This window comes from Solenopsis invicta, chromosome 16 (assembly GCF_016802725.1).
Source record: "Solenopsis invicta isolate M01_SB chromosome 16, UNIL_Sinv_3.0, whole genome shotgun sequence".
NCBI classification, from domain to species: Eukaryota; Metazoa; Arthropoda; class Insecta; order Hymenoptera; family Formicidae; genus Solenopsis; species Solenopsis invicta.
Window position 1 is genome coordinate 5,935,869 of NC_052679.1, and position 25,413 is coordinate 5,961,281.

The following is a 25,413-nucleotide window of genomic DNA, read 5'->3' on the forward strand; positions in this document are numbered from 1 at the left end:
CCCGAATTTCTTAATTTAAAGAGGCTGGACTACAAGTTCGTTTTGTAAATGAAGTAAAACACAAGCGTATATTACGCAAATAAAGATAATTCTTATTGCTTTTTTGTGTGCACGCGGCAGTTTAATTATTCTAAGATATTTTCAGTGAATCACGTTTGTGCTATTTAGTCGAAAAAACCACGCGCGAAGATTGGAATGAAACGAGGTTTCTCTAAAATTAAATTAAATTTTCTCACTTTTTAACGCTCTTTTTGTAAATGTTCTATTACAAGATGTCACGTGAATCTCCGTTTTACTTTCTTTCACTCTGCAATGCGCTTCTCCTAAAGCGCATAGAACAAAAATCCATGCAAGTCACTCGAAAAATTTCGTTCCTGAACATCCTATTACCACATCCCGCGACTGAGAAGCCGATATCACGGGATATCTTCCTTCTCTTTCATATATTTCGCATTACGCGTCGTTCCTTTTTACACGGGTGTAAGTGATTCACGTGAATGGACACAAATATATTGATTTTCTCATCTGTCTCCCTCCTATATTTATAGCGATGTTCCCGCTGGTATCTTAAGTTGTGCAATACCTTCGAAACACTATTGCATCCCCTCCTTACACCACGAAGTCACTAGGAGGCATTATTGTGTACGAAGATGATTGCCGTGGCCGTAGGTAAGGGGTAGGCATAAATTGGACAGGCGGCGACCTACCGCAAATATAATTACGGCGACAATTTCCAACTCCAGTTTCTCCCTACGCGAGGCTCTTCCCTTCGCCGTTATACTCACGCGCGACGTTTCTGACGTTTATTAACAAAATTAACATTTTTATTATTAAAGTGGAATCGATCTGAATCTCGCGATCGAGTACGAAGTTATACGGTAAAGACAATTGCGATGGCAAAGGAGCACACGGTAGAACGTGGGAAAAAGCCGGACTGTTAGTCAGAGATAACGTTGCTCAGTTTTGTTTCGCAAAAGTTGATGTAATATTTGACGATACGTGATCTGGAGTGCATACAGCTCAAACCGCGCGGAATAATGCAATTTTCTATGCTCCGATTACATCGGCGGCGCGTGACAAAGTGCAGGTTGCAATTAGCAATTTCACCTTTAGTAATATTGCGCAACGAGAAAGGCGAGAGATAGATCGATGCTCATTGACGCCGCGGGCACGCACCCGTAAACTTCCGTCGCCCGACGACGGACGAGGACGACGGCAGATTAAAAAGTATAGCGCGATAGCGGTAGCGATCACACGCGGGCGGATTTTCTTTCCCAAAGAAAAACGAAAACGGAATCGCTTTTTTACGCGCATTTCGCTTCGCCCCGGGGGAAATAGCTTTCTCACAAGCGCGGAAAATAAAGTTCCGCTCTCTTCCTCGCTCTCGTCATCGTTCCATTTGCATGACGAATGCACGTCGCGATTATGAGCGTTATCGTGGCGACGTGGAGACGTCTCTCCCCCTCCTCTTTTTTGGTTTTGCGAATATGATTTGTACCACTCTTTTATTGCGGCACAAGTCGCGCCTGTATTTTTAACGATGTTATACGATGTTGTTATAATTTCGTTACTGTAATATCAATTTTCATAAAACTTTAGCTAACAAAGCAGCACTTTTTGCAACATTTACGCGCAGCGACGTGATAAAATTCATCTCGTGGCGTGTCGCAGCCGTCGAGAGAGGGAGAGAGAGAGAGAGAGAGAGAGAGAGAGAGAGAGAGTTTTCACTGCGAATGCCGTGGACAAAAATTATAGCGTTTAAAAAAAAATCCTTCTGTTGTTCTTCAGCTCTTTCTTTCTTTGGAGTCGCAAACGAGTCGGTTGCGCAAGGCAATCGGGTTTTTATTTTTATCGTTTTATCGCGAGTTTTATCTGTACGTGCTTTTCGACAAAGTTACCTCTCTTCTATTCTCTCCCCTCCCCCCTCCCCTCCCCCTCCCCGAGTGCCAACGAGTTGCAACATGTACCACAAACTGGTGCAAGTGCATCCAGTTCGCCGCGTCGTCGTTGCACGCTGCGGCACGATCGACCGCACACGTGTCATTTAGCGTATCCTCCGCCGCCCACTTGCATGCTCCTATCACCCAGGTCGTGGGTGGATACCCTGACGTCGTCATCGTCGTATCGTGACGCAACGATCACGCGCCAATTACACGTAATCCTTGGAGGATCGCCTCTCTCTTCGAGAACCGTGGGGTTGCGTGGAAAATTCCTTCTTTTTTTCTCTCTCTCTCTCTCTTGTGTTATAGAAAAACCCCGGCGTCTGTTAGATTCGTATACCTAGGGGAAACGATCGCAAGATAAAATCTCAAGGTCTCTCCTCGTCGTTCCTTTATTTTCCTTCGGCGTAAGTGATAGCAAGCAGTTTTAAACGACTTAGGGAGAAGTGAACAAACGCGAACCGAAGATGATTGTTTGATAGATTCTTATAAAGGGATGAAATGTTCAAATACGTAAAAATTCTTAAAAGGTCCGGAAAATTTGTTAAAATCGTCATTTATCATTTTTTCCTCGGTTCTTTTCATCGAAACAAATCAGAGAAACGGGTCACTTCAATATTACAGTGTTACTAAAAATTAAAATAAATTAAAATTGTTTTTCGGGAAGAGGGAGGGATTTTTTAAATCAAAAAAATATTGGTTTGAATCAAAGAAATGGGTGCATTGCTATACAGTTGAAGAAAAGTTTCTTTGATTTGAAGAAATTTTTTGATTGTTTCTTTTATTAGAATTAAAGAAATATTTGGTTGTGCAACACAAATCTTTTTAAATGAGAGAATTATATTTTTAAAGTCAAAACAACTAAATTATTTCTGTCTATACTTTCTTTAAAAAATTATTTGTTTAAATGAAACAAATAATTTATTTTGTTTAGAAAAGGCCAATAACGTCATTTCTTAAAATCAAATGAATCTTTATTTTTCTCAATAGTATTTTTATTTCAACTTGAGAAAGTAAGTTAAAGAAACCATTTCATCAATTTAAACGTAACTTTGCTCTGGGTGTATACATGCTTCTTAGCATTAATATTACAGATCTGGCTTAGTATAATGACTGTTTTTCAAGTTTGATGAATATACAGCGCACAATTCGAATAAGCTAGAGATTGTAAAAACTAATCGTTACTTAACATTAAGAACTGCTGTGACTGACATAGTCCTTATGTTTGACATTTTTGTCAATCCGAGTTTCTGTTATAAAATCGTTTTGCTTCGAATATGAGATTTGTCCACTGAGAGAAAAAAATTTATTTGAATATTTGCAATGACAATTTATTAAATATAAATAAATATTCATTCAATAAAAAAAATGATAATTAAATGGCATTAGTGTAGATTCTTGTATTAAACAAATATTTATTTACATTTAATAAATTATGTCATTGCAAGTCTTCAAACACATGTTAAAATTTAGTAATTTTTTTCTCTCGGTGTTTGCTTGTGAAAATGTTTTCGTAAGAAGTCAATGTCGCGCTATTCCAATCATGTGTAATCGTTTGTCTAATCAGCCGTAACGGTCATCGAGCTGATCGCATCCGGGATTCCCAATCGCGTCGTCCGTGATCTTGGCGAGCGAGATCGACACAACAGCGTGGTACCTTTCACCCTGGAATTCTGCCAACTTCCTCGAGGACAAGGACAAAGTCGGCCAATAGATCAACGCCACCATCCGTTACGTTACCACCGGTATACTCGTACTAATGGCCCGCGTTATACCCCCATTGCATCGCCATTATTCTCATTCTCCGCATCACCGACGTTCCTTTAACGATATATTTATTTCCTAGATAATATCGTCTCGCTCACGCATTTCAAAATCGTTTTGCGCGACGACGCGGTTAGTCCCGGACGGATCCCGAGACCACAAATTAACGGTTGGATTTCCGATTGTGAATATTACGGAAGCACCTTCCCCAAGATGCGGCGTGTTCACGTTCACGTCGAACGATACGGATCCTGCGGTTTTCAGCGTCACGGATCCAGGTCCTCCCGGGAATTCTCTGCGGTCCGTAAAGCTAGTCGCTACGAGCTTACACCTCTCGCTGGAACGGTTATCGGTGGTTCAGTTCGACCGTGCGTGTCCGTTTCAGGCGGTTTTATCGTTCTTCCCAAATACTTGGGCACATCAACTGTTTTGATTTACAAATATTGCAAATTTATTTTTATCCTTCCATGATAGTTTTTTTTTTTAATCTCGCGGTATTTATACTTTTTTATGATACTTTCAATATTTCTTTGATTTTTTTCGGATAAATTTTAGAAAAACCTTAAAGTTATCTTTTCCGAGTGTTCGATTAAAAATAATTTGAAATAATTGTCTTTTTAATAATTTACTAAGAACTTACGCGATTAATGTTTGCTACAGAGGACGTCAAGTTGAAAAGAGGAAAATACTTGATATTTTATCATGTAAGCGTTTCTCCTCTCAAATAAAAGAGCATCGGAAACACTTGGCAGCCCTCGCTCGTATCTCCCACCTAAAAAAAGTTTCATTACAAATGCTCTTTCATCCCGGTGTAAGGGCGATTCATGGCGGGAAACGCGGCTCTGTTTCTTGACCTGCCCGCACCCAGTCCGTCCGACCAGCTGATCGTTTGTCCTGGTCGCGCCGGCCACGTCGGCGTTGAGGGAATCAGGAGGGTAGACGAGAACGAACGAACGAGCGAGCGAGCGAACAAACGTCGACGACGACGACGACGACGTCGACGACGACGACGATGACGACGGAGACGCCGCGTCGCGTCTGCGCGTCCCGACGCCATCGCCGGTGGGTCGGTCGGTCGGTCGGTCGGTCGGGGGTATTGATTTTCCACGTCGTCATGTGTGAGTGTGCAGTCGCGCACACGCGCTGACCGCACACACGTATACACACACACACGTGCATACACATACATTCGCCGCGATACGACCGGCACACCGCGGCGCGGCTGCCAATCTGCCCGCGGAATTCCGCAAAGTCTCATCCCGGCGTCGTCGTCGTCGTCGCCGCCGTCGTCGAGTGCTACCCTCCGGCTACCTCGCCGAGGGCTTCTCCTCGGCGGTCTCGAACGCGAGAAACGGAAACGTCTCCAGCTCGCACGTTCGCTCATTCATTCGTTCGTGTCACCGGTTTCGCCGTCGCGCGGTCGCCGTAGGGGGAAGTTTCTTCGTAGACGGTGCTTCGACGCGACGTTGTTACTCCCACCACCCTACTCTCCTCGTCGCCCCCGAGACGGGAGAGGGTGGTCTCACACTCTCTCTCTCTGTGTGGACGCGACTCCACGAGGACGGAGTTTCCGTTTCGCCAGGTCCTGGCGAACGTCACGTCCGGTCACGGACCGCATCGCGCGTCGCGTTATCCACGTAGGGATTCAAGCCTTCTCCGGGTAACCGCGCGGCACCGACGGAGGACAACGTCTGATCTCGCGTTCGCTGATTGCGTGTTGCAGGCTGCGGTGAGCTCGCGCCGTTCCGGCGGTCCCGGCGGCAACCACCAGGAAGCGGCGTCGTATCGTCGCCGGTAGGCGGATAGGCAGATCCGCCGAGAGGTGTAAGGGAAGACTGTCGCCCGGCATCTAGGTCCCGTCAGGCAGCGGACCACCACAGCCGGCGATGCCTGCACCGACGTCAGCGGCGGGTGCGGCCGAGGCCGGCCCGCCCCGCACCGAACTGCAGGAGTTACAGCTCAAGGCCGGTCAGACTACGGATGAAGTGAGTTGAGACAAATATATATATATATATTTATATAAATGTATATATCTGTGCGTATATATACATGTCACGCGATGTGACAGCCACGAGGATTTACGACGCGGGGGCTGAAGCCGACGTAATTCCGCCGAAACTTCGAGCTCCGATTTTAGCCGCGCGGGGATGAACTCTCGTGTTTATCCGCGACAATAGAGAGGCGACAATCAGCATAAAGTCCTCTCCCGCGCATCTGCGCTGTCGGAAACTTTTGCTGAATAGAAACACCCGGCGGAACTTGCAGCAAATCTGAGGCTTCCCCCCCTCCTTCTTTTTTTTAATACATCTTGAAAATACAAGCTAACTTATTTATTTTATTATTAATTTAGGATAACCACAAAATAAGTAATACGTTAACGATGTCGTTGCATGTTTTAAATATTATTTTCGTTAATTAGAAGAATTCTTAAACTTTGAGAACTAGTAATTACACGATGAAATATCGGTCTGTTCTAATAACATTACGAAATAAATCACGGAAAGAACACTTTTTTACTGCAGCACCTAAAAATTTAACTAGCTACAGATTAGAAAATAATTTCATTTTTGGTCCATCAAGATCTTTTTTTTTTTTGTAGGAAACTCAAGTAATGTTGCTGCAAACAGTTGTGACATTTTAGCAACCAAGTTAAACATTTAATACAATTTTTTAAATAGTTCAACATAACTATTTTCAGATCTGTACTTCAGCAAAATTGTTCTTTCTGTGTTCGTAACGCAAAACTGTTGGCGTTGGAATCCAGAGGAAGCCATACTTCCGTTTTTTTTCTTTTTTTTTGTCTTTTAGAAAATAATCCGGCATAGCGAAAATGTAGCTGAGATAAAATGAAATAACAAAGTTATAATTTTCTTTCTTTTTTTTTTTTGAAAAACATTTAAATTTAAATTAGAGCATTCTCAATCCCACGTGACACGTGGTGTGGTAACCGGTGTGCTCGGCTTTGTTTCAGTCTCTGGAGAGCACGAGGCGTATGCTGGCGCTATGCGAGGAGGTGAGTCTATCCCTTTCGGCATTCGTTCCCTCCTATACTTGCGCATCGACCCCTCGATCCTCTCTCGATCGACCTCGAGATCCCGCGTCGGTGCACCGTCCCTCTGCTCTCCCGTCAACCGAATCCCGTGTAGCGGCCTTCCCGCAATCTCCTCGTTTAGTCCCCCGAATAATTTCCCGAATTCACGAGCCTCCCCCCGAACATCCTCCTGTCTCTGTCTCGTAAACTAGGAACGGTTTTCATCGACGAATCGTTGCGCGCTACTGCGGCAAGACGGCCGCCACTGCTCGCTTGGAGTTCCACCTCGAACTGTTTAAAGAAAAAAATAAGAAAGGAAAAAAGGAAAAAGAATATGGCAGCAAAGAGAAAAAGGAGTCGCGCCAGAGAGAGGTGGGCAAAGTACTATTTCGATCGTTAACCGGCCAAGTGGCGAGTACCTCGAGCCCGATCGTTTCGATCCACGTGCTACGTACGCGTTGTCAAGGACCAACTAGTGGACCGTGAAATAGATCGTAAAGTAGTAATACCACGTACGTAGCCTCGACCGATCGAGCTCGAGTCATGAAGCACGCGAATCCTTTCGATTCATCGAATTGGAGACTACCGAGGATAGCATCCTACATCTCAGCCTTCTTACTTTCGCCGCAATTTCGTTAATAACAATTGACGTGCCGACGAACGCCACTTGACCGGTTGAGCGTCGTTCCTAGCGGGCGCGGCGATTCCACTTGCCACAAGATTCGACGCCGACGAGACAGCCTCCCTGCTCCAAGGGAGTCTCCAAGTCGCAGGGGGAGGAGAGGAGAGCTTTGAAGGGGGCCGTACAGGGGAACGGGGGAAGGACGTCGTTGCAGGTGACGTCGAGGACACGGGGGCAGAAACGTGCGATGCTTTCGAAGTAGTATTTTATCCAGCTCTGGCGCCACACGGAGGCGACGACTCCCGGCGGCGCGTGTTCCAGTCCGAGCGTGTGAGGAAAGCGGGTAAAAAGAGAATCGTCGTTTCGCGCGCGTCGCGACGAACGAGGATCGGAGGAGGGTTCGCTCCCCCTCCTGGGGAGGGCAGGGGGAACGACGGAACCCAGCGCCCCTGCGATCTTAGAATCGCGTGAGAAGAAATAAAAAGCATGGGCAGTTAAAAAGAAAAAGAGAGGAAGGAGATTCTCCCGATCGGGGGAGGAGAACCGAACGAGCGTTTGCTCGCGCGAGGAGGAATTTGTAAGACGATGCATCGACGCGCTCCGAGAGACGACGAGGCGCCCCGCGAACGTGCGCAAAAGAGGGACGTTCTCGTCCCTCCCCCTCCTCTTTTCCGTCGAATAGGACTTTCGTTCGTAATTGTTACAAGGGTGGTTCGGTCTGGAACTGTGCGAAAGATTTGATTGCGCGGGTAATCGCGTGGATCCAGGTGTTTCGCTGAACTAAATATATACGTGGTATTATAGACGTTGTTTATCTCTTTTTCATTTATCTCTTTGTGCATAATGAAGATGCACTCGTTATCATCCCAGAGAAATATTCATTTGTTTTCAAATCGTTTAATTTAATAATTCAAATATGCACGTGTATTTTCCAATAATGCTGAATTAAAAATAGCACCTCGTTAATAATGAATTTTACCGATTGCATTTGCAAAGTACGAAAACACGAGAACCGAACCATCCTATGTAAGTTTTTATTCCGATGTATATTTTTTTTTATTATCACACAGGGTGCTCCGAAACTGTCGCAATTCCCTTCAGCCATGGATATATCTGTTGTCGAAAGAATCTCGTTTTTCGTTTAAAGAAAAAAAAATGAAAAGAACAAGAAGGAGAAATAAAAAAATATCGTTTTTCCGTTGAACAGATTTCATTCTAATGAAAAGCCTTAACTTGAGATTTGATTTCTCAAAATGTTTATCCACTTAAAGTGACAATCCTGCAATACAATTTTTTTCAAAAGAAAATCCATTAAATTATCAAAGAAGATTGATTTATCAATGAATTCGCTCGGATGAATATCCGGTAACTTTTAAAGCGCCGCATCGCACCGGATGTGATAGAAAAAAGCAATCTCGAAAGAATTAGAGTTATTTGCCTAATGAGGAATACTAGATTGCTTTCGCTTTAGCTCGCTGTATAAGACAATACTGGATAATTCTCAATCAAAATGATTTAATCCCTTTTCTCTGAATTATACGCAGAAAAGAATTTAAACGGGGAACAGCCCCGTTTAACGATTCGCGGGAAAAGGGAAAAGCGTAGTCCGTTTGTATCGAGATTTTTCGAACGACGTGGCGAATGCTGCTCGACGAGCGAGTTAAATTTCGCTTCTCGAGTTCTCGCATCGCTGTTGCGGAAGTGACGACGTTACGAGCACCTTTTTTTTCGACTCGATAACGCGCCGTGTATCGATCTGATTGATGGCGTTCCACAGTATTTACTGACGCGCCTCATTTTACGGTATTGCGTGCGTTCGCGCGTGTGCCACGACCGTGAAATAAAAAAGAAAAAGGAAAAAAGAAAGAACGATCTGCTTGCACTCCGCAGCTCTCCACGTTCTCTTTCCACGCATAATTATTCGAACTGTTCTATGCTCTCGTATATACCTTCGATATCTGCTATACCATATATTCTCGATACATATATATGTGTGTGCGCGTGTGTACATCTCTATACACAAATCGCGATTCTTGTATATCTGTTTTTTTGTACATATATATACGGAGATGTTTGTTCTTCCTCTACTATACTTTTAACTTACTATACTTGTCGAAGGAACGCACGCAACTGGCTTCCGCGATCCGATTCGTCAAATTGGATTGCCGTGCTCGGCGATTGGTCTTAGCATCATATTCGTTATTATTATTAACACCAGTGAACAATCATCGGTGTGATTAATTTTTCTAAATTCAAAAAAAGCTCGGTGATTACTTTTTTTAATGCAATTTTGACACATTCTTCTTTTTATAATCCTGTATATTTATTAATGCTTCGCGCGATTATTATTAACATAAATTTAATATCTCTAAAAAGTATTTACGCCCAATCTGAATTTGACGTTGGTTTGCAATGCCACGATGCTTTGGATGGCAGAAATAAAATTACACGATTCTTTTGCTAACTTTTATTTACTCTTGCGATTGCATAATATTAGGCAAATCGTGCGAAAGCAAACTCGTCAAATGAGAGGAGAGTTAACTCTATTAAATTTTTCAACTTGAAACGAATTTATTCAGTTCAAGTAGTTATTTAAGTTAAATATACGTATATGCAGTTAAGTTAAATATATCAATGCTTAAATCGAAATTTAAATATTTCATGTATTTAAGTCAAATACATAAATACTGGAACTGAAAGGATTTACAATCGAGTTGAAAAATTCAATCGAGTTAACGACTTTTTTTCTCCGTGCCGTAATTTCATTCGTTTTTGCTCGCTACTTTCGCGGGAAATAATAATAATAATCGCGAGGTGGGAAAAGCACGGTCTGTACCATTTGAATTCCCTCCGTCGTCATGGACGGGAGGATCCGTCGAGGTCCTTGCGTCGTTCCGTTTCAGTCTCTCTCTTATGCTGCTAATTATCTACCTGTGGCTGCACTAATAAGCACGCGTCGCATTCTTCCGAGCACCGAAGACGTCTTCGAATCATCACCGACCAAGAGAAGCGTACGTACACACACATTCACAATGCGCAATGCGTCATCATCGTCATCGTGGCGCGTGATAACGACCGCGCAAACAGCAGTCGCGCTCTCGATCGACCACAGGAAGCGAATCGGAAATCGACGCGAGCTTCCATGGGGAGGAGGGAGATAAAACGTTCTTTCAAGAGCCGCTGTGGCTGCGCCGTTCCTCCTTGACGGCACGAGAGGAAAATCCTCGAAAGTCGGACGCGAATTGCGAGAGAACGGTGGCGATCGATCGCTAGCTCTTTGTCTCGTCAAGCTCAATTGATGCTTTTCGTCACCGGACGAGAATCAATTCGCGGTACATTCGCCGCATCTCTTTCGCGATCTCCCCTTATCATCGCAACTTCCCCGCGCCGACGGTGTGCGAGCAATAATTTTTTTTTCTCTTTTTACCAAAAGGACTCTTGCTTGATACAAACGTTGTATGTTTTGAGCGATCGATTTTCACGTAAAGTTTTGTCGGGGACATGAAAGGATTATTTTAGAAAACGGAGAAAATTGGACACTTCAATGTAATAAGGAAAATTGAGAAGGAAATTTTATTTATTTTTTTTTTTGCCATAAAGTAGCTGAGATATAAATGATGAAAAAGAAGAGAAAAAATACGAAGTTTATTTTAATATTCGTAAAAATCGTTTAGTTTTTTTCCTTCTATTTGCTTTTTACAATTTTTGTATTTTGTTCGTCAAAATGATCGAAGTTGCAAAATTTATAATGGAAAAAGCTTGAAAGAATCGCATTTCTCTTGTAAATTTCTCTTATCAACAACATGTAGGATAATTCCTAATTTATTTATTTTGACGAATTAAACGGCAGATGCATCTTATTGTGAGGCAATTTTCCGCCGAATAACTCCAATTAATCCGTCATTATTCACCGACAGACTTCCTAATATTTATATCGATCTCGAAACGCTAAAACGTGATAATTGCCAATCAACGCTAATATGATTTTATTTACATGCATTACCATAGGTAAACTACATAGGACATTTGTGCAGGCCAATCAAATATAATAATAATTAATTAATGATGTAAACTATATTGATAAATAATGATGTAAACTATAATTTCCAACGAACACCCATCATTACGAGATTAACATTTATTATGGCTGCGGAAGCAGTTCAGGGCTCTCGTCAATTAATTATGCTCGCGCACCGTCGACGTAGACAGTACGTTTCTCTATTTTCTCTTCTCATACATATCTGCGAAGGGCAGCCCCTCTCCCTTCTCCCTGTATGTGTGTGCCTCTTTAATCGGCATTGCTACTATACTCGCTTAATTACACACGCGTAATAGACGAGTAAACGTCGATTCAACGATCGGGCGCTTCTCTTTGTCTTCCTTTGAACGAGTTTGTAAGCGCGCACGAGCATTTGAAGACGCAAAGCAATGGCCCGCTCATCGTCGCATCGAATCGCGCTTTTGACGCACAATTAATCCCGGCGTTTGTACGTACGCGCGTTGTATTGTATTGTAATAAACGGTCGCGTTGTGCAGCGCAGCACGCGAATTACCCGACGACAGCGTCGAAGTTCGCGATAGCGCAGCGAGCGGAGGGAAAAATATATCAAGCGCTCGCGCGAAAAGGAAAAGAAGGAAGGAGAAGAATTCTCTTTCGCGAATGAAACTGCGGCTCGATATCTCGCCCTTTAACCCTTTGCGCTTTGATGACCTCTTCGCAAGAGATGTGACACGCTCGGTATTCTTTCAGAACCGGCGTCCCTTTCTGTTTCACGCTGAATTGTTCTTTTTTTTTTTTTATTTATTATATTCCAGGAGTGACATCAAGATAAACGAATGTCGATTCATACGAGAATGTATTATTAAAATTAATATTCAATATTTACATAAAAGCAGAGATTAATAGATAGATAAGTATTTGAAAAGCAATTCGATGGATGTGACATCTATTATTTACAGGTAGAGAATTAAAAAAAAAAAATTTTTTTTTTTTTTATTGAACTGTTAGTCGAGTACTATACTATAAATTAATCAAAAGTCCATGAACGAAATTAAAATCGGTGTATATAGTAGACATAGTAGACATTTATCACTATCAGGGGAGAACATTGTTCTTGAATTATGACCTTCATCTCTTCGAAAGAATATCTCTACGGGAATAACTATCTTACGCAGGACTTACGAGTGCAAAGGGTTAAAGCGCAAATCGATCTCGCGCGAGAGTGCTCTTCAAGATCCGATCATCGAATCGAGAGAGAGAAGGGGTTTTTGGTCCTTGCTGAGAGGGGGGGCCGATCACCCGAGAAGTGTCTCCCATCGAAAGGATAGGGCGAAACGAGACGCCCGGAAAGAGAAAAACGGTGAAGGCGACTTGAAAAGAGAAAAGCGAAAAGAGAAAAAACGAAAAGGGAAAAAGAACTCAATGAAGATTAGAGAAAAGATGGAGAAAAGCTGCGTCTGTATATGTGTATACCAAAGTTGTTGCTACTCTTTCTGTCTTTCTCTCTCTCTCTCTCTCTCTCTCTCTCTCTCTCTCTGTCTATCTCTTTCTGTCGATATTGTCTGTTGCTGGATGTTAATGTATGTGTTATGTATATGTGTGCGCGATGTGTGCCTGTGTGTGGTCGCTTGCCTGACCCGCGATCTCTACACTTGCTCGTTCAATTGCCTGTCCGCTCTAAGTGAGATTTCGAAAATCGGAAGAACGACCGGCGACCGTACTTGAAGTTGAACGCGGTAGCAACGTGGTCTTCCGACCTTTTTGCGTCAATTTCGATTCAAATGTCTTTGATGTAAATTAAGTTCTATCCAGAGTAGTACAAGCAATGTTACAATGATTATTTTCTCCGGAAACAATCGTAGAAATGTTAAAGGGGAAGACGTGGAATGGAAAGAATAATAATAATTACGCAAGGATTATTTTATCGACAGTTAAATTGTAGAAATAACAGAAATTTTATTTTGCAACGTGAAAGGGTACTAATAAGTCGACATTCTTTCCTCTATAAATACACTTATAAGTTCAATTTTCCTTTAAAAATTATTATCGATTAATTTTGCTCTTAATATTTTTATTCGCTGTTGGTAGATATTGCGAGCTCAATATGCATCGAAGAAATTCAGAGGAATTTTGTGCCATGCGCTTAAAAGAAATTATTTGTATGAGAAAGTATATAAATAACGTATAAACTTTGAATATATTCCATTATCGTTGTCACTGGTTTGCTTTTCGATTGACGAAATCTTATTGCCTGCTCGCTTTGGCTGTTGGCTGTCTGCCTGTGTGCGAGTGTATGTATGTGTGTGTATCTGTGTGTGCCTGTGTATGTTCGCCTTTTTCCTCTCTGCAAGCCACTATCCACTTTCCCTCTTCAGTGCATCGTGCTGTCGCTCTTTAGAAGCTCACGATTATCACAGCTCTCAGTATAATCAATACTCAGTGCACATACATTAGTTCACGCTATCACACAGAACAAACACATTTTCCATCGACATACGGGTTGTCCTAAAAAATTTTTTACAAATAAGTCGATGATGCACGCTAAAGTTTTACTTGAGCAACAATTTGTGATGCTGTTTGAGAATTTTAGTTATTATTGTACAGATGAGAGATATTAATTTGTGTGAATAATTGACATAAAGCTTACATTTATAAAATCTAAATCTTTATGCAATTTTTATTAATATATAATTACATCAATGTACAAATAATTTTGAACTTTTGTCTTAAATCTCGCTTGTGTGTATTATCACTTGGATTTATTTTTCTGATTTTTAATAATATGCTAATTTATTTTACAAACCAAACTGTGCAAAAAGTAAAACAAATTAGTCAATGTAAATCTTTTTTGGGACATCTTTATACTTAAACTTGAGAGATACTTGTTTAATCTTCTGTACTCGATGTGCTGTAGATTTAAATTTAGGTATTATTTATTGGTGAAAATAATTTTATATTTAGTATATGTTGTGGAATGACATTTATTAAAATTGTTTAATGTAACATATGACTAGAAATGTGATTTATATTGCACATCGAGGAATTAAATACATTTAATGAACAAAAGGTACGATTTATTTATTTTTTTATTTCTCTCTTTGTTCTGTATTTCTCTTATTATTTAGAATTTTTCTAGAATTTACCGATCATTTTATTTATACCTTTTGTTTATACTTATTTATACACTCTCGTCACTCTTCAATATCGTCGATTTCTCACTTTTCACGTTTCCTCCCTCAATTCTTGTGCACTTCCACTATCACCCGCCGATATTTTTAAATATCAATATGCACGCTTGTGCCTCAAGTCGAATGAGGAAAGGAGCAAAATATGAACGATATCCGCGAGTGAAAAAAAAAATCGAAAATTCAATCTTTTACACAATTCTCGTAAGATCGTAATATCGCCTCTATTTAACATGGCGTTTAACTCTAAATGCGACTTGTCCGAGTTCTACTCAATTGATACTTTTGATCGCATTCAGCGTCGACGCGTTAATTAAAATGAAGCTAGAATCGGATATCCGCGTTTAGCGTCAAACGCAATGCTCAAATATGGGCTGTAATTAAACGGAGTATTGATATAAGTATAAAAGGAAATCGTTAAACATGTATAAAAATATATAGTCACTTATCCTTTTCTCCTCCTCGATTCATCGATCGTTTCATTCACTCGCTCATTCACTCATTCGCTATTCCTTCAATCACCCTCCCGCCCTCTTCCACTCCAATTACGTGTGCGTGTGTGTTTTACTTTGCACTTATCCAGGTACTCGCAACCCCCTTTGAGTCCTGAAGTGTCTCGCGTCGAGACTTTCTGTCGAAATTTGTCTCGATGAGTCTCTATATTCAATTCTTTCAAATATTATAATCGCCGTTTTTTTTTTAAATAATTAGTACTGATATAAATCGATTATTATTTATCGTTTTCTTATAGAATAATTTGAAATTCAAATTATTTTCGAGACATGTTTTGAGTACACCTTATACGCCTTAGGCGTTTAAAATTTGTGTAATATACATTTTTATTTATATTTATAAACTCGAGCTGTCTTACATTCCTAGATTTTATTTCTTTTTTTTATTCGATCTTGAAATTTTTAAATTACGCGATTATCATTACTTTATTTCTGTATCTTAGATTTCGCTCATATTCTTTAGGTTTGTTTTCATCAATTCTTAACCGATCCTGAGGCGCGCAGATATTCGTGACTCAAAGAGACCCAGCGGGGCTTGTGACTTGCCTTGAATCTCACTCAATGGAAGTGTACTCTATACCTTGCGATGTACCTCTACCTACACTTTACTTACGTTCGCTCTTTTCGTTACTGGGCATCCAGGAAATTCCCACCTGTCGCCCAGAAAGCAAAAGAAACACTGCAGACGTGGATCTCTTCGATCGCGTTCGATCTTTCTTCCGCTCTCGAAACATGCGAGAAGGGCGTAGGGACGATCGACGAGGATCGAGGGATCGAATCTGTTTAGAAACTCGTAGAGTATTACAAAAGGCAAAGCCTCCCGATAAAAAGTCAAACAACAATAAAAAAAAACAACAACAAGAAACAAAGAAAGAAAAAAAAACACGCGCTCTTTGTCAGAAGGAAGATGTCCAACATGCGAAAACAAAAATCAATAAACGCACAACAACGGCGACGACAATTACAGCAACAGGAACAACATCTACAACAACAACAACTACTACAACATGAACAACAACAACAACAATAGCAACATCAACAATAACAACATCGCCATTGACCGATACAACATCAAGAACAACATCAACAAAATCAACAACAAGCAACAACATGCCGACAACACGTTCGTACTGTCACACCGCGTACGACGGTACCTTCGGTCGGGCCCATACTTTTCTCTTCCAATCGCTCTTGCCCGCCCGTCTCTGCCCACCTGTCTCTGCGTCGCGGGCAGGTATCGCGTACAAACATGTGCGAAAATATATAAATATATATATATGCAACGCCAAGGCGAGCCCGAGGGCGCGCCGCGACGTCGTTCGTGATAGAAAGAACAAGGAACAAAAAAAAAAGATTCAGAAAAGAGATCTCTGAAAGGGAAAACGAAAAAAAAAAACGAGAGAGGACCCGAAATACTTCTCACTCTGTCCCACTCTCTACGCGCGCCACCACCTCAACATATCCGGCCAACATATCCACCTTTTGTCTTGCTTGCCCAGTACCCACCACCGACTTGTCCGTTACATATACCTCTATCTATATATATACCTAACTACTATACTAATATACTACTAATATATTACTATATACTATATACTTACTAAAGGAAAGATGCGAAGAAAGAGTAAAGAAAGATGATACGACTCTTTCACTCTTTCTTTCTATCTCTTTCTCTCTTTCTTTCTCTGTCTCTATCTCTCGCTCTCTCTAACACTGGTGGTGGTTGTCTGTGTTGTGCTGCCTCTGTCTATCGTAGAGCAAGGAGGCTGGCATCCGCACTCTGGTCGCACTCGACGACCAGGGAGGTGAGTGAATTCCGCTTGTTAGAAATTAAGTAAACGGCCGAAAACGAGGGTAGGAGGTGAAGGAAACGAGGGAACCACTCGTTGTCGTACAATCACGCACGTCTTACAATTTAAACACACCGTCTGTCATCCACAAGCGAGCATTACCCGCGAGTGTCCTCCTCACACGTATATATAACACGCATACACATACGTAAAACATCACGAAGTATCGAACGGGAAAATTGCGGGAAAGAACACGAAGCGATTCTACATAATTTTCATAATTAATCATGAATCTATTAACCGAAACTAATTTAACGTTTCAAAAGTTTGTTTTTATGTTCATCGTAAAATAAGACGTCTCTCCTGGATTTGCTTTACATCTAGCAAGCTAGATCGTGTCTTTAAAAAATTATTAATAATATCCTATACAAATAAAGTAAAATTTAAAATTAAATTTTACATGATTTGTATAGGCTGTACATATGAGATTTTTTTTTTTTTTTTAATTACTTTTGCAATTTCCCGCATTTTCCTCGTATGTTTTCATGTCGGAGCTAGTCAACGATAGTTAACAGTATTCGAGGCACCTCGTAGATATCATTCTAAACGTTGTTTATGCTTGCTACCTGCGAGAGTAAATTCCAGAAATCCGCTAGGTCTTTCAAACACACCTACGTATAATTATTTTAATAATTAGACGCACGCATGACGGTATAACGATTATTAAACACCGACTCTTCCGGTCGTGCACACGAGGTCTCTTGATACAAAGATCCTAGCGCAGAACACTCTTTCTCTATAAATTCTACTCGATGTTAAATTTTCTAAGCGAGCGGGACAATTTTTTTTTTGTTTCCAAGAAGCAATCGAAAGAGTTAACGCAGCGATCTCGAGAGTCAACGCTCGAGACGGTTAGGGCTATTAACGAAACGGAAATTATTCTGTTAATACGCTCACTCCTGTCGGGGCCCGAGGTATTTTGGATATGAGCTCGTCACCCTTGAACAACCACCTCCCTCCCCTCCAGTTAATTACGATCGATGTGCATGCGCCGGATATTTAACGCGTTCCAATTTGGCAAACGTTCGCATGGGTAAAATCGGCGGAAGCGGTATGCGAGATTGTCGCGGAACGTACGATCTGTTTCGCCAACGGCGCGAGCAAACATCTGTAGGCAAAGTCCGAATGAGCAACTCCTCATGGAGATCGGATTTCTCACTCGAAGGCTCGGACGCGGAGGCGTCTGTTATACACGCGAGAGTGGAGTCTAATTCTAGACTCTGGTCTCCAAAATATCGATTAATCTACAAGCTCGGTTTAACGCGCGCCTGGAATTACCTTTGACGCTTTGACGCGGTTTAACGATTTTAATGCGCCGCGCTTCTTTAACGGCGGGTCGACGGTTGGTTTCGCTTTAGCTTTGCCCGCTCCCTTAATCGCCATTACACATATCTAAAGAGGGTTTAGACGGAGATGACTCGCGGAGATCGTCCTTGCAACATAATAGGATATCAACAATGAAGATCGTTTCGCATCCGATTAGCAAAATCGATTAGGGAGATCGACAGCCAACTGCCACTGCACAATCGCAAGTTGTATACCATTACTGCCGGATCTACTACGATTACTAATACTGATTACCACACCATCGCCATCACTGACACCACTGATACTGCTGATATTACTAACGTTACTACTTGTACCATTACACTACGTCTAGATCGCGCCTTGGGTCGTTCAGGAAAATTTTCATTGAACTCATCGAATTCGTTAAATATTCAAAAAGTATTTTTGTTATTTTCTTTTTAACAGCCATTTGTAAAAAAAAAAAATCAAGACTCGATCCTTTCCCACGTGCAATACCATCTGCTACTTCTGACTGAAATCGAAAGGGTCTCGTTTACGGTTTCGTTCAATTTTAACGTTTTTCCCTCGCGACCCGACGCGCGCAGCTCGTTCAACCACGACGTGAACTATTCAGGCCCGTTTTTACTCTGTACCACGTCACCACATGTGTCACCACTGCGACATTACGAAAAATCTGACGTTATATAGAGACAATTTTCACAACATACATTGGCCGGCCACAATATATACATGACGTGAAAATGGGCCTTCAGCAATGAATCAGTCATCGCTGCTGCTGCCGCTGCCGCTACTGTTGCTGCTGCTGCTGCTGCTGCTACTATCGCCGCCGCTACTTGCCAGCGTTGCAACGCGTTGACGCGAGACGGCTCGTGCACGATCCAACAATCTGCGCGGATTGCGCAAACGGACGTCGCCATTGCACAAATAAACCGTTGCGTCAACCTCACGTCGATATCGATTATCGATATTTTTCTCATTTATTTGTCAATATTAGGCAGCCCTCGTCTTTTAATACGTAACTTTGGCTTGGTATCAATTTTTGGATCTTCTACGTCAATTGGGTCACTGTAATTAATTATAATTTTTTTTTTTTTCATTGTCGCGCAGACTGTTGGACCGATTGTAGGAACCGCTTAACGAGATCGGACTGCTCTCGTGTACAGCTGTTAGGATGATGTATTCGATCGTGATCGTATTTTAGTTTTTCGTTTTTCCGACTTTTTTTCTGTGTAAACCGATTACACACTCATACACTCACTCTCTTCATTTCGCGTTCAGTTTTTGTCTCTCTCTCTCTCTCTCTCTGTCCCTCTCTGAGTAGAGGACTTGTCGAATACTCTCTCTTCCATCTAGGCAACACGCTAGACATGCGTCGTTCGTGTGCAGCGAAGTACAATAATGGCATCTGACTGTGGTGGGATTGGTCTTGCCATGCCTTCGAATTTTCCCCCTTTCGCGGCTGTGGTAAAATTTGATAGAAGCGTGCCAAGCACACTCTCACCCGAGTCGAATCTGCTATTATCGCGCCTGCTTTCGTGTACGGGACGTATCGGAATAATTGGGACGGTCCCACGAATTAGGCATCGCGACCAGGTTTCGCGATAATCACATGTTATTATATTTCATTGATGATAATTGAGTAGAATTTCTAGTAAGTAAATAACTGTAATTTACACACAGCCGACTTGCTCCCGCGCGCGACGGGGCAAATTAATAGCCGAGATAATATTGTTAATACGCGAAACCATAATCACCGTTGTCGTGATTCTCGACCGGCAATTGCTGTCATTAATTGAGCGATCGATTTACCATAAAGTGATTTCTGGTCGCCGTAAAGCGAATTGTGAGCTAATATTGATTTCAGCATCACTTTCGTCATCTGCCTCGTTAATCATTGAAAGTGTCGCGATGTCGCGCTCGTGTCGCAATTAGCCCGATCGATCCACACTCCACAAAGATACACGTTGTAATTCTCTGGACTGTGTACTTAATCTTTTTACCGTACACACTGTATACTGTAGCCACTCGCGAAGCTTACAGCTGTGTCGCTTTCAGTCTACGTGTATAAAATATATTTTTGATTTACGTATAACTACATACATATATATCTCTTTATGTATGTACATATTAACATGTATTTGTCTATCTAGTGTACATATCGAGAAAGTATATACCCCCGTAACTCTCGTAAGCGCTTTGTGACAGTAGATATATCTGTCTGTCTCTCTGTCGTAACTTGTTTTATTCCTCTCCTCTCTTTTGAACCAGATATCTTTTCTCTCACTCTCTTCCTCTCTTTCTGCCTGCCTGCCTGTCCTTTCGTTTCTCTCTTTCTCTATCTCTCCTTATTTTTTCTTTTCTCGCTCTTTTTGCAATCTATGCGTCGAACGTGCAACTGCTCTCTGTCGGCCGTCGTCTTACCAAAGTAGATACTGTTCCCGCTTTGACTTCGAATCGCTGGCCGAAATGTAATGTGCGCGGTGTATATACATGTTACCAGGAAGGGCTATATACTATATGTACTGTTATATAATTATTACGTTTGTGTGTGAGAATCGAGAATCGGTCGTTCAATTGAGAGCTCGGAACGAAGTAGATTAACGAGAAAGCGAAACGTCGCAGAGAATAAAACTCCGTTCGGAGCGATCGCGCCAATCGCGCTAATCACGATTAGCACGGCGAGAGTAATTAGCGGTGACCATCGCCATCATCATCATCGTCGTCGTCTTCGTCGTCGTCGTCGTCGTCGTCTTCATCGTCTTCGTCGTCTTCGTCGTCATCGTCGTCAGCATCATCGTTGTCGACGTGTCATCGTCATTATCCTGGCCAACTAGCGCGTATTCGCCTAAAAACACGTCGGACTCTCAAGAGACGCACCGGCGACGGTGATGAGATACGTCTCTTGAGATACGTCTTATTACTATCGTTATCGGTCGTCATCATATTGAAAAGGTCACGAGGAAGGATGAAAATTATTAGAATAACCCGAAAAAACGTCTTCAAGTTCCCTGCAATCGCTTTCTCGCTTTTATAAGCTCGCCATTCCCCTCGAGGGATCATCCTGGAGGATTACTTTATCTCGGGGAAATAAGCAAAGAGTAAAAACTGCTTTACTGATTTAGTCTAATAATTTTCACCCCTATTTTTCTTATCCACGCGGAGAAAGCCTTTCCGAAGGCGGCGTCGCCGATAATCAATATCTTTCTCTTTGTCTCTCTATATCTATCAACGTCGCCGACGCATCTCGTCCATTTACGCTCCATTAGATCGTCTCGTCATCAGTCGACATTACTCTTAATATCGTCGACGTCGTGTCCGTCATTGCCGTTATCTTTTTCTCTCTCTCTCTCTCTTTCTCTCTCTCTCTCTCTCTCTCTTTGTTCCTTCTATAATTCCTAGCGTAAATACAGAAACCGGTTGCAGTCGTGGCTGATTGATCGCGATCGTAATACGAGGTAGCTTCAATAAAAATTGATGATTGAGAAATTGGGATAGTTCGGTGCGAGCCTCGATTTTTGAATCGGGCGTTTTTCGAGAATTGGAGTTACTCGAGTCGCTAGTCGCTCTCCGTTTCTCTTAGGAAGTTCCGTTTTATTAATGCAAAAACAAATAATTTTCTTAATAGCGCTATAATAACTGCATGACTGCAATCGGCCTGTGAAGAGGTGGGTGAGCGATTATGGTTACATCGTTGCGATTAGGGTCATGTACATATAATATCTCAGAGACATTGACATCACGAGCTGCCTGTGGGTCTTCATTTCGGTTATCATCGTTCTTATTAACCTTCTTACTTACCTTATTTTTAACATTATTATTATTGTTATTATTATTATTTATTATTTATTTATTTGTTTAATTTGGACATATTATTATTTATTCGTTACGCTCGGCACGTTCTGTTCGAGGAGCGCGATTTTCCAGGTATTTATTTTTTTTTTTTACGATTAATAATTGCAACTTGCAACAAAGTTGCGACAAACCATACTTGATAATTGTATTATTTTTGAGACGATAACGCTTTTGTTTTGTTCGCGCAGAAATCGTCGCTTTCGGGGGACGTGCCCGTGCGGTTTTGTTGCTTTCTTGTCTGTGACTTTGTTCCGCAGTTAATTCTCGCACGCATCCACTGAGAAAAACGATTCTTTCGTTTCCATTAATGTGTGGCACCTTCGAACCTGTCGTAGAGCGAGGAGATCGGAGCGAACACTCTGACGATGTTAGACCACCAAGGCGGTAAGCAGTCTCCCAGTAAACACCAATAAGTCACTGTCTTTCTCTTTGTTTCTCTCTCTCTGTCTCTGTCTCTATCCTGCGAAGAACGAGCGAGCGATGCGATAGTTCGACGAGTACAGAACGTCGATATACGTTATATTTAAAAAAAAAAGGTATAACGTGTAACAAGCGGAGAAAGGGGAAAAAAGCCGATGGGAAAAGCGAAAAGGCGCGAAGCGAAGGGCGCCCTTCATTACCTATCAATTTGTGCTCCCTTTCGGGAAGGGCGTGCTTCCGATGCGTGATTACCGGAATCCCGATAGAGTCGCGTGAAATGAAGAATCGACTGCGAACGGTCGACCGAAGAATCACTCGGAAATGTTTCAGATTCTTGTTGCGTAAAGAGAATGGGATACCAGTATCTGTGCTTGAAAAAAAATCTCATTTTTTTTTATTAATTAGTGATTTTTTTTTTTTTATGTAATCTCTTGCGGATTATACAACTGTCGATGAGCCTAAATTGACGGACAGGACAGATACGCGAAAATCAACCGTGAGAGTCGATTCTCTCCTTCGCCGAAGGGTGATCCGTGACAATTGACCCATTCGCTGTCATCAGGCCCTCTCGCGTCGTCAGCGGATGGGTCGAAGGATCGACGACGTCGTCCGACGTCCACTTCAGCGACGCTTGTCGCTCTTAGGCTCCCACCTAGGTTTATTTAGGACACCCGACGAAATCCCACTTCGCTACCCCCGATCTTGACCCCCAATCCCCGATACCGTTAATCTCCAGTATCTTTCAGCGGCATGATGCTCTATAATCGATGTCTATTGCGCGGGACACTCGTTGAGCGGGTGTATTCCGTTATCCTTTCACCTCTTTCTGAACTTCTACCTCTCTCTCTCTCTCTCTCTCTCTCTCTCTCTCTCTCTCTCTGTCTCTGTCTCTCTTCGCCTTAGCCACTTCCTCTCTAGCTTTGCTCTGTGCTCTGGTGTCCATTTACCTCTCCGAGGTGCGTCATTAATTCGCGGAATCGTTCGCACTCAAAAATCCGATATTCTTCGCTCGCAGTATATCGGAGGGCGTATATCGAAGTATTGAAGAGACTTATTCTTTATGTAACGTTCGATTCTTTTTGAAATATACAGAATAAGCGATTGTACTGTTCTTTCCTAGAAGCTGCTCGAAATGTATGTATCTGCTCGATCAGAGTATCGTCAATTATAATTTAAAAAAAAAATTATTAATTTTTACGTATTGAACATTCCTAGAATTTTTTGTCTTCACGCACATCGTACAAGTTTTACAAATAGCGTGTTCATTTATTCGTAGGAATGTTTCATTGCACTTGTGTAAATACGCGGACGTCACATATGAGTGCGAAAGATTATCGGCGTTCATGAGATCACTCTCTCGTTGTGGAAAATTGCGCAGGTTCCTATTTTTGTCTCATCTCTCATCCCTTACTCTCGAGTGTTCAAAGTATATCGCTCTCTGTCTGTTTGTCTCTCTCTTTCTCTCTCTCTTTCATGCGTCCCATTCATCGAATTTTCCATTCAGTTGCCCGTGATCCGCGGGAAAACTAATTAACGCGGTACCTACGCATTTTCCATTAATTACCAGGGACTTTCCATCGAATGCTCGTTATCCATAGGAGTGCGAGGATCTACGCGTCGCCATCTCGTCCTTTTTCAGATCTTAACAAATTAATTACCAGTAATTATACCTAGCGTAAAGCGTGATTCCGTCGTCTTCGTTCATCCAACCCTCCTAAACTTAATTGGGAAAGAAAGTGATGGGATGAAACTCTTTCCCCTCATTCCTACGATCCCTTTCTCTCCCCCCGTCCTTCTCCTCTCACGTCATCGTTGAACCTCATTTTTGCCAATGTGCCAGCGTTCGCCGGCAAACGTCACGTCGTCATCCACCCTCGTCCATCCATCCTCCTCTCTGATACGCATTATAGACTTTAATTAGCTGAGGCCGAAAAACTCGTCGTCCGCGCCCTCTCGCCGCTCCGACATTCTCATCTCTGTCTCTTTCTCGTCATTGTCTTTCATCCCCGCGAACAGGGTAGGGGGGGGGGAGATTTTTTTCACTTTTCTCGAGGGACGGGGGTGGCGTTGAGGATCACCGCGGAGCGAGGCGAGGGAGCGTCCCGACGGCGATTAACTTTTCCTCAATGTTTAACACGCCGCCTGATTGCCTGTCGGTTGCCTGTTTAGAGCCACGAGGTCGGGATGAAATCCCTCGTAATGCTGGACGAGCAAGGCGGTAAGCCAACTCTAGCCTCTAACACAAACAAATAGAGAGTTTTGCGCGAGAGGAAAGAGAAAGTATATCCGGAAGGATGTCACGAAGGGGACTCAGGCGTGCGCGGTCCTCGCCGCCGCCCACGCCGCGGTCCCGGCCGACACTGGAAGCGACAAACCGGCTACATAGAAATATCAACATTTTACAGCGTGCGCACACGTACCGGTGCGCACCGCGGATAAGAACAGTACTCGCGCTTCGTCCAGAGTCCCGAATATTTTCCGAAAAAATTTCAATAAATCGCCCCTTTGCCTCGGCAAAAGGATGTTTCGCACATCCCGACGATAACGCCGAGACATCGTCCATTTTTTTTTTATTTCATTCGGTTGTTTATTTTCGAAACGCTCTTGCGTTTTATATCGCGGAGGCTAAGGGAATACTATTCTTATCCGTCGTGCGCGATTAAAATACGCGGCGATATCTCGCGAGCGTATATATGCGGCAATTGCGGGCGATAGCTCGCTAATAAACGGAAGTATCATTTTCCTGCACGTGCATCTCTCCGCCCCCTCACGGCATCTGCTCATGACCGTCGCTCTGAAATATTGCCGCGTATTTCCGTCCTGCGTACAGATTGCCCCCCGGGGGAAGGGGACCGGTGGCAGGATTCCGATTCCGAGGCAGTTTGAAGTCGATTTCCCGTACTTTGAAAAGATCAGAGCCGCGCCTGAA

At 42.5% G+C, this 25,413-nt stretch overlaps 1 protein-coding gene and 1 long non-coding RNA gene across 10 annotated transcripts in view; one reads left to right on the plus strand and one right to left on the minus strand.

The window, feature by feature from the left end:
* The window catches only part of LOC105204791 (synaptosomal-associated protein 25), a 46,608-nt gene that overhangs the window by 3,355 nt on the left and 17,840 nt on the right, over window positions 1–25,413 (plus strand). For 3 of the 9 annotated variants that reach the window (XM_039458547.1, XM_011173998.3, XM_011173995.3), the window contains exons 2-4: window positions 5,428–5,689; window positions 6,676–6,717; window positions 16,811–16,859. In XM_039458547.1, coding sequence (XP_039314481.1) covers window positions 5,591–5,689; window positions 6,676–6,717; window positions 16,811–16,859 — 190 coding nt within the window. In that variant the 5' untranslated portion in view covers window positions 5,428–5,590. Of the gene's footprint in view, window positions 1–3,507; window positions 3,686–5,101; window positions 5,342–5,427; window positions 5,690–6,675; window positions 6,718–16,810; window positions 16,860–22,399; window positions 22,449–24,653; window positions 24,703–25,413 lie in introns of those variants that run through there. The other 6 variants (XM_011173999.3, XM_011173996.3, XM_039458550.1 and 3 more) reach the window with 5 other exon arrangements.
* On the minus strand, window positions 2,976–4,819 carry LOC120359737. The gene is made up of 2 exons (XR_005576518.1): window positions 4,345–4,819; window positions 2,976–4,128 (listed from the first exon to the last, which is right to left on the minus strand). It is a non-coding gene; the product is annotated as an uncharacterized LOC120359737 (long non-coding RNA).